This window comes from Temnothorax curvispinosus, unplaced genomic scaffold, assembly GCF_003070985.1.
Source record: "Temnothorax curvispinosus isolate PA1 unplaced genomic scaffold, ASM307098v1 QBEX01009448.1, whole genome shotgun sequence".
NCBI classification, from domain to species: Eukaryota; Metazoa; Arthropoda; class Insecta; order Hymenoptera; family Formicidae; genus Temnothorax; species Temnothorax curvispinosus.
Window position 1 is genome coordinate 270,301 of NW_020219228.1, and position 9,427 is coordinate 279,727.

Genomic DNA, 9,427 nt, shown 5'->3' on the forward strand with positions numbered 1-9,427 from the left:
TTTCCTATCTTTGTCGTGAAAACATAATTTTCTTTTTGCTAACTGCTATTCGTCATCCTCATCATTCAGCATGTATTCCATCGGCATATCTATGATTTCGTCATCCTTTACTGGTACCTTTAATAAATATGCATTATTTTTCTTAATATTGCAAAAAGCGCAATAAATAATATATATGCATTGGCTTAAAACCTCTGATTTAAATTTTCTACATTATATAGTCATTTTTATAATAAAACCCCAAATTAAAAATCTGTTGAAATATACTCATTTAAAAAAGCTAAATGGAAAAAGTTTTATTAACTACTTCCATCTCTAAAGCTTCATTTCTAATTACTTATTATTTAAAAAACTATTGATCTATTAGTTTTTGAATATTTTATTAAGGAATAATTCCATCCTAAATTTTGTATATTATTTTTATCATTCTGACACACCAAAAGAATTAATATACAAATAAAACCTTATTAAATACATTAACGAAGAGTCTATGTTAAAATTTGGAATATTTTACAAATCTAATTTTACGTCTAATGTTATTCATGTTATTTACATAGGAATATATAATTTTTCCACTTTACGCTGAATAAAAATAAACTATTTAACCACTTTAATTGTGAATACACCAAATTAACGCAGTTCTTTAAGGTGTATGCGGTAAGAAGCAAAAATATACTCGTTATGTAAAAAAATTGATATTAATTGGTTAATTTCCATGTAAAAATATATTATCAATACGCAATAACTAATACTCACGTTTTCTATTCTTCTTAGGAATTTTAATAAATTTTCTGCTTCTTAACAAATATACTAGCACCTACAAATAAAGCTACTTGTAGCTTCAACCTCAACATTTGTACTGTTTTGTTTTCCAAAAAACATATTTACATGAACAGAGAGTATCTTTTTACGATACAAGACTTTATACTTTATCTACATTATAGATATATTTTGCTAAATTGATCATTAATATTACATTTTGCTATATGAGTAAGACATATTGATCCAATTCAAATAAAAATATAGAAATTTTTATATTATGTAAAAAGAAATTTTCTCTGCATGCAAAAATTCTTTTTATTAAATATAATATTTATAAAAATGGATAAATATATTGATATAATTTGTAAAATGTAAATATTAATTGACGCAAAAATAATTTACATCAAGAATGTTTTCAAAACAAAGATAAGAAGATAGAAAAACCAATTAATATCCAACACAAATTCCGTCTATCGCAAGAATTTTTCGTTTATCTATCCATGATGTGCATTCTATCACATCTTTTCTCCGTATAAGCAAAACTTACCTCTACAATGCCAGTGGATAACGCATATCCTGTCATTGCCAGTATAGCGACAAGCGCGGCGAAGATTTGGTTTCTTCTCTTGTTGGGAAATTCACTTTCGGAATCTCTTCTTAATCTTTCGGCATTCTTCTCGGCTCTATGCTTCTCGTAAGTCTGATATTCAATCTCAAAATACCTTTGTGATATGCGCGACACATACTTCACTAGATTTGTACAGGCTTTCAAATGATTTTGTAAAACTGGGTTTGGTAATGGGGCCTTTAGCAACGGTCCCAGATACGAGTATACAACGGCGTCTATCGCGCTAGGTTGCTGCCCACAAAAGAAATCTCTATCGCCAAGCCTTGTAGATAACAACGTTAAACATTTTTGTGCTTCCGAGTATACCTGTTACATAAATTCACATACTTATTACATAAATTCTTCGAGTTAATCAAAATAAGTCTTTTGCACTTAATATTACTTAATATTTCTCTCGTTATATAAACGTTTTCCTGCGCGTTACATACCTCATTTTCAATAACATTTATATTATCTTCCAGGGGATATAAACTTTGCATCAAGGCGTGCGCTTGCCGTTCAAATTTTCCTGGATAATAGAAATTAAATGGAAAAGACAGCGCTTTGCAGTACCATGGTCTAACTAACTCGTCCAGATTTTTCTTATCTATCCACCTAAAAATAATTGTAATAATAAGATCCCTTTGTTATTTATGCTATAATTACGAAAGCACTGACGTTGTACAAGGCTCTAATTACACTGAGATGCACTCTGCTAATAAGAAACTATTAAAACATTATTTGCAAAACTAGAGGACTGGACAAACATATACGCAATGACCAGAATAACGTGCATCCCATATTTAGATCAAGATATTTTAATATTGCTACTTGAGACAAATAATTCATTTACCTAATTACTAAATAGATAAATTTAGAAACAAATGTGTTACTCGACATTTGTAATTTTGAACCTTGCCATGTATATGTCTTTAGGAAAATCTTTCCTTAGACGATGTCTGAAATTACTAATAATTCTGGCCTTTCCTTGACAATTATTTTGCTAATAACACTTGGGCAATACAGGAATTCTATAATATTTTGAATTTAATGGACCTGCTAATTACTTTGAACTTTGAAGATGATATATGCATAAATGTCTTAAAAAATTCTCAGCATGAATGACGAATAAGTTATTTTTCAATCGATTTAATTACTATCGATTAATTAGGTAAATCTCGTCAATCTTTCCGTTGCAAATAAGTTAATGTAATTTTAACATCGTTGAGATTTCATAATTAGGTTGCATCTTATTCTGGCGCGTTTTTGCACATCTCATACCATATAAATTGGAAGGCTGGATACAACTTTTCCTTAAGCAGAGCATCATAAGCCATGACGTCCGCGCACTGCTTATCGTTTAACGTATAGTCAAAATTATATTTCGCTCTAAAAAAGGGCAATATATCTTTGACCGTGTCCAAAGTACGCAGACCAGCCCTAAGCAAAGGTAATCGACCGTTTGGCGTTCTAAACGGATTGCTCGCTAGATTGACTTTTAAAGGTACCCCACTGAATCTGGCATATGCCTACAAATAACATGACACTGTATTAGGAAACGAGTGCTGTTGCAACCTGTTATATCATTAGGATGTTACATTATTACTAAATAGACATTGTAATTAAGTTTTTATTAAAAAAATAATCATAATTTCTGATAACATATCGCCGTTACAGTTTGAATGGCTAAAACTGAAATGCAGTGGCCCAGTGGCTAACATTCAACCTTCAACGCGTCGACTTGGATATTAATGGAACAGTGGAGGCACATTTTTTTTTTCTTTCGCTTTCATTTCATTTTAGGCTCCCTGATATCGCTACGTATGTCGTACCCTTCTCGGATACGCCTCCAAGGCAGCAAGTACCCTTTTGATGACTTCTTCGGCCGATCATAGTGTCACACAACTTTTACAATTAAATTTTGAATGAAGACTGTTAAGATTCGCTCGAAGTCACTCGGGGAAATCGTCGCTCCGTCGCCCACGTTTCTCATCTCCAACGTGTAACCCATCGAAAATCTTTCATTTTTAATTAATCGCTCGAAAAAGGCGCGCGGCACCTCGGACGTTCCCCAGTGCGAGGGTTCGAGTTCGGTGCTAAATCGGCCGAAGAACTCATGCGACGGGATAGATATTTGAGATCCTCGTGCGTGCCGGACTCTCGGCGAGTTCGGCGTCACGAGAAAAAAAGGGGGAAAAAACCGCCCCGTCGTCGGTCGGCTACCAGCATGCGGGTGCCATAACCTGTAACCGTCGACCTAACGCACCAGAACCTGCAGGCACTCGATGTCGACCGACGGCAGGCCCCAGTCGCCCTTCCACACGTCCAGCTGCAGCACCTCGGCGTTCGCCATTTTCGAAAACTCGCATCGCCAGTGAGACTAAACGCGATAAACCCTCGGCGCGAAGCCTCTCGTCCGCCGAGACCTCGTCTCCTCGGTAAACAATGCAGCGTCGCGTGGCACATTGCAGGTTAGGGTGGCTCGTTCCTCGCAGCTGAACTTTCTGCACTTTTTATCCTCCCTCCTTTTCTCCCCGACGGCTAATCGCGCACGTGTTCCGCTTTAAAGTGCAAAGAGTGCAGCAATAAGGAGCAGACAAGTGTACGAGTGTGAATGGGCTTTAAAAATCGTTAATCGATCGAGCGCAGGCGCGAACGAGCCTTCAAGAGTTTGACGCTCCGGTTGCCCCAGCTCCCAGACTGCCCCTGCTTCTCCGTCTCCCTCATCCAGCTGATCTTGCTGATCATGTAATGATTATCATGCAAGCGTGAGTAAGGAGTTTTCTTCGGTGGGGTTCATGGTCAAGCCGGGTGACAAGTGGGAAATTAAAATTAAGAACGAGGACGAGCATGTTGCTGCAGAATTTTTAGATATCCGCAGAGAGGCGAGCGGTGATAACGCGCAGCGATAAGAGATCCTCTCTGTTGTCGTCAAGTTGCTATGATAAGATGTCCAACACGCTTACGCCGTTTGTGTACTGGGCCCAGACCGAGGGCCAGGTCACGCTGAAAGTAGACCTGACCGACGTAAAAGTACGTAATGTCATGTAAGAAAGAGATTTTCTATGCTTGTAACTGTGAACACATGTTACAATTGTACGCCTTATTTCGCAGGATCTTAATGTCAATCTGAAGGAAACTACATTGCAAGTTACAGCCTATGGACAGGGAGCTAGAGGACTGAACAATTACAGCTTTGATCTAAATCTTCACTCACCTATCGATCCAAATGTAACAATAAACTCAGTTTTTCATTTATATCTATTTCATATGAATTGCACTAAAGTAATGCCTTTATTATGTAGGAGAGCAATTACAAAGTAATCGATCGTCAGGTGGACTTCGTCTTGATAAAGAAGTGTAATGGTTGGTGGCCGAGATTAACGAGCCAGCCACAGAAACCCTCCTGGCTCAAGATCGATTTCGACAAATGGAAGAGCGAAGATATGGACGACAATGAGGAAGAGAAGCGTGACATTCTTAACGATTATCCGGACATGTATGATAAACTGCACAAAGAAGAATTTGGTTACAGGAAAGGTACATGTCACACGAGTGGATGTCGCTATAAACAAGATTAACAACGTTAACAAGATTAACATGTCGTATCTCGTTTTCTTTCAGAGGATTTCACCAAAGTGTATCTAGTCATATATAATCTTTGTCAATTTGTCGGTTTCATTTATGTGCTCGCTGTGATGGCTGTACGATATTCGCGCGACGGGCCAGGTATACTTATACGCATTACTTTAAAGTATTTCTTTCTGTTGTGCAAGGATTAAGCTGTAAAAATTGTATCGAAGATCTTTTACGTTGAAATTTGTAACGGTGAACAATTTCGTTTTCTAGAAACGTTTTATTTTCAACGCAATATTTCAGATTCCATGAAAGATACGTACGAGGCGGTTGGCCATCCATTCAAGTTCATACAACTTTTACAATTTTTGGAGGTGATGCACCCTCTATTCGGATACACGAAGAGCAGCGTGCTGGTGTCTCTGCTACAAACGAGCGGTAGAGGTTTCGTGCTGTTCTTCATGGTCGACGCCGAGCCTCGTATGCAAACCAAGCCCGTCGTTTTCTACCTGTTTCTCATATGGAGCTCGGTGGAGATAGTGAGATATCCATACTACATCACGCAATTGCTGAACATTGAGATATCCTTCCTAACGTGGCTGAGATACTCGATTTGGATACCGTTGTACCCGTTGGGCTTCGTATGCGAGAGTATCATAATGCTACGAAACATTCCGTATTTCGAGGAGACTCAAAAGTTCACCATCTCTTTACCGAACAGTTACAATTTCGCTCTTCACTTTCCGTCTCTCATAAGACTTTACTTACTCTTCCTACTCCTGCCCGGAATATACACGGTAATGTTACGTATGCATGAGCTGCGCCAGAAGAAGCTTAGAAAGCCAAAGATTAAAAAGAAGTACTGCTGATTTCGCGCGTATAGGTAAACTCCAGACTCGCGTATTCCTCTCTTCGCCTACAATCACCATTGCGCGGAGAGCATAATAAAAGAGAACAAGGTACATAGAAGGTGTAAGGTGTCCATTTTAACATACACAGCTTTCGTAATAATGCTGTAATTATGTATAGATATTTATATATTTTTATCGCTAGATATATATTTCAAAAGCATTTTTAATTTTATGCACTGATATGCATAAACTGATTTCATTCCGTGGGTCAATTGTATCTATACAATTAAATGCCGTGTAATGATAATACTCGGCACATTTTCATTCTGCGTGTGTGCCATTATCAGCGAACAGATATAGATATTATCTCACTTGACGATTATATAATATGAACATTCGACTGTATTTCGCATAATAAACTGCGTAACCTGCGTAACTAAGAATCTGGTTTTTTAGGTATCTAAGTCTTGCAAACATCCTGTGTATGAAAGAACAAAATAAATCGTGTAAATAGGACAAGCATGATCAAGTTTTATCCTCGGATGTTTAGCTTGTGATAAAACAGCGGACGTGCAAATTGTAAATATACAAATTGATATTTAATGCAAAATACATTTGCAGCAGAATTCGCAAACTCACTGAAAAAAAAAAAAATGATTTATGACGCTTATTGCATTAAGAGTACAGACAAAATAAAATTTTCTTGTTTTAAAATTATATTGATTTAATTATTTTATTCAAATTGTAACATATTATTTTATTTAAATAAAGGAACAGAAGAATTGGGAGACAGTGCAAAATATTGAATTGCAAACTCGGCGAATTTGAATTTCAAATTTGCCTCGAAGAACAATATCGATATTCCTTTCTCGTCGACGTGTATCGATATTGGTTGCAGCTATCGTCAATCGAATCGGAGACTCCGTGAATCTGGACAATTTGGTTAGGAAGCATGGTAAACACGCCGTCAGCAACCGGTTGTACGCGATCCTGTGGTCGGTTCAATGAAATTTAAGTTTCGACACGCGTGACTTTATTCCAGACCTAACGCGACGTTCAACGTATCTCCGCATTTCAGATTATTCCAACTTGATGCGTGCGAGATGAGTTTTCCAGCCGGTTATTTGGAACTCGTCATGTAACAGTGATGCAAGATTTTTATTCAAATTGTCACAAACATTATGAAAAATGTACCCCGTTGATCCGACGAAGACGATTTCACCGGCGACCGCCGGCAAGAAAGTGTTCCTGAGCGATGCCGAGCTCGATAAGATCGCCCTGTTCCTCGTCGGTAATCAACAACGCTTCAGAGAGAACATTATAATCCCCAGGATGCTGGGGCCCGTGCAGATAAAGACCATCGAGGAGAAGAGGATAGACAGTATGATGGAAAGCTGTGCTTTCAAGAGCATTATGAGTTGTGTTATCGGTACGCCGCTCCACTATTCCTCTCCATACCCAAATATCGAATGTTGTAAATTAGGCCTGTTTGTTTTAGCTGAACTTCTTGCACAGTTCATTTTTCCTCCCTTTCTCCCTAAAGTGAAAAGAAAAAGAGGAAAGATGAACCATACAAGAAGAACAAACAGGCCTATTATTAATATTTAACCCTTTGTAGTTCTACATCGAATGACTCTGTCATACAATTCTTCAAGTACTCAGATCTGTACGTGATCATAATTCACACACTATATTTTTGAAATCTCTATAAATTCCTTCACAAATAATAAAAATTCTTTGATTCACGTTAGATTCATCAATTGGATAAAATTGAGGACGAGATACTGTATCTTTGCTCATTGATGAGAAATAATCTGGCTCGCCGAGTTCAGAACGAGATTACAACTGCGAAAGTTACGTAGCGCTGAATTACAGAACGTTGGTCTTTTTCAGGATATGGACTGGGAGCGGCCATTGGACTGTTCTCCTCCAGCGTGAATCCAAATGTGGCGAGCGTCGAGAGGCAACAGAGCGCGCGAGAGATACTAAGGGAGATGAAAACCACGACTCTCGGCTACGCGAAAAACTTCGCGGTTGTCGGATGCATATTCTCCGCTATTGAGTGCACAATAGAATCGGTAATGCTCCAGATATGCGTGTTAGGGATCTTATTTTCGGGCAACAGTCCGTTGTTTCGTACAATACGTCCTCCTTGGCGCGTTGTAAAAAGACGCTCTTGATTTCAGTACAGAGGTAAGACCGACTGGAAGAACGGCACGTACGCAGGAGGCTTCACGGGTGGACTAATTGGCTTGAGAGGTATTAACTTGTTCCATACGTTATATAATAATCGATACGTTTTGAATCTACCTTACGTAATTTAATCTGTTTTAATCTCGCGCCGCTCTTTGCAGCCGGTATAAAAGCGGGTATAGTCGGCGCCGCAGGCTTCGCAGCATTCTCAACGGCAATAGACTATTACATGCATAGATCTTAGACTACGCAGCATAGATTGTTAAAAGATATATATATTTGTATAAAAGAGATATAAAAATTCGTGTAATTACGTATCTATACAATTCCTGTATAAAAACATGGAAATGTTCTCAGTGTAAATATGCTCGTAAAACTAGTATCGTGTGACTGAATTAAAAGCGTAAAATATATTGCCCTTTTAATTGATTTACCACTTAATACTTATCCGATTTCGCGTATATATATGAAATTTCCTTTCTTATCTATAATTCTTATATGTAATCACATTTTACATGTTTCGTTGTATTGCATGAAACAATTCGCACAAAGGGTGATGTTCGCATATGTGATACATGTAAAAAATTCCTAAATCTTGTAGTCACATTTATCTTAAACGTTACGTTTTCATTCCTATCATGTATGACGAATATAGTATTTATGAATATCTAGGAATACATGATATCATTTATATGTTTCGTGAATTCGTATATACGTGAAAGACTTGGAAGAAAGAAGTTACAAATGGCCAATTGCAAGAAAAAATATAGTATGTTGTATATTTAAAATTAACTTTGGATTGTTCTCTCTTTTAAAAGTGTTTTGGCACATTCATACTTCTTTGCTTCTAGGTCACTTAATATTAATTACTAAATAATACGCAGTTACTTTTAGATACAATCTGACATGATCGAATCAGTCGAAAGGTTCCGACGAATCAGTCAAGATCCTTTTATTCGAAGATTGCATCAACCTTTTAAAGTTTTTATACATCGCTGTCTTACATGAGTATGAGATTCTTTATTCGGCAATATGAGTTTTACTTATAACTTGCCATGGATATATTGCTCAATTATAAAAATGATTCTTTTAATACAACTGAAGTGTTTACAACAAATTGTTTGCATATTTATTTTACACGAAAAAGCATTTGCATCTCTTACATGTGTTGATATTCGTACTGTGATAGTGAGAGATAGATAAAATTTGCAAGGCACTTCTTCCACAATTCTTTTCCGTGTCATTCTGTTGTATGATCATCTTTATCTGAGGTAAAATTCTTATTTTTTAAGTCACGCGTACAAGATATCTAATATTTTCTTTTGATAATACTTCATATATAGCTGAGATCTACATTTAAAAGTTGTTCAAAATGAGAAGTTATTAGGCGTTACCTTACATGAGATATTTGCATTCGCAATTTTGGTTCATTGGTCTA

At 37.0% G+C, this 9,427-nt stretch overlaps 3 protein-coding genes across 4 annotated transcripts; 2 read left to right on the forward strand and 1 right to left on the reverse strand.

Moving 5' to 3' along the window:
• Window positions 1–9: 9 nt before the first annotated feature.
• Window positions 10–3,934, reverse strand: LOC112459029 (metaxin-1). Of its 2 annotated transcripts, XM_025022912.1 has the most exons (6): window positions 3,636–3,934; window positions 2,651–2,898; window positions 1,819–1,984; window positions 1,310–1,696; window positions 757–817; window positions 10–117 (listed from the first exon to the last, which is right to left on the reverse strand). In XM_025022912.1, exons 1-6 carry the CDS (start codon window positions 3,720–3,722, stop codon window positions 101–103), a joined length of 966 nt encoding a protein of 321 aa, XP_024878680.1. In that variant the 5' UTR covers window positions 3,723–3,934; the 3' UTR covers window positions 10–100. The 2 variants fall into 2 exon arrangements, with proteins under 2 accessions (XP_024878680.1, XP_024878681.1); XM_025022913.1 differs by lacking the exon at window positions 757–817 and having other exon boundaries at window positions 3,636–3,928.
• A 110-nt stretch (window positions 3,935–4,044) lies between these two features.
• On the forward strand, window positions 4,045–6,232 carry LOC112459027 (very-long-chain (3R)-3-hydroxyacyl-CoA dehydratase). Its single transcript, XM_025022911.1, has 5 exons — window positions 4,045–4,402; window positions 4,484–4,600; window positions 4,675–4,909; window positions 4,994–5,098; window positions 5,249–6,232. The coding sequence occupies exons 1-5, from the start codon at window positions 4,319–4,321 to the stop codon at window positions 5,812–5,814; spliced, it is 1,107 nt and encodes a 368-aa protein (XP_024878679.1). The 5' UTR covers window positions 4,045–4,318; the 3' UTR covers window positions 5,815–6,232.
• A 421-nt stretch (window positions 6,233–6,653) lies between these two features.
• On the forward strand, window positions 6,654–9,106 carry LOC112459030 (mitochondrial import inner membrane translocase subunit Tim22). The gene is made up of 4 exons (XM_025022914.1): window positions 6,654–7,225; window positions 7,690–7,874; window positions 7,983–8,055; window positions 8,151–9,106. The coding sequence occupies exons 1-4, from the start codon at window positions 6,985–6,987 to the stop codon at window positions 8,231–8,233; spliced, it is 582 nt and encodes a 193-aa protein (XP_024878682.1). The 5' UTR covers window positions 6,654–6,984; the 3' UTR covers window positions 8,234–9,106.
• Window positions 9,107–9,427: the final 321 nt, after the last annotated feature.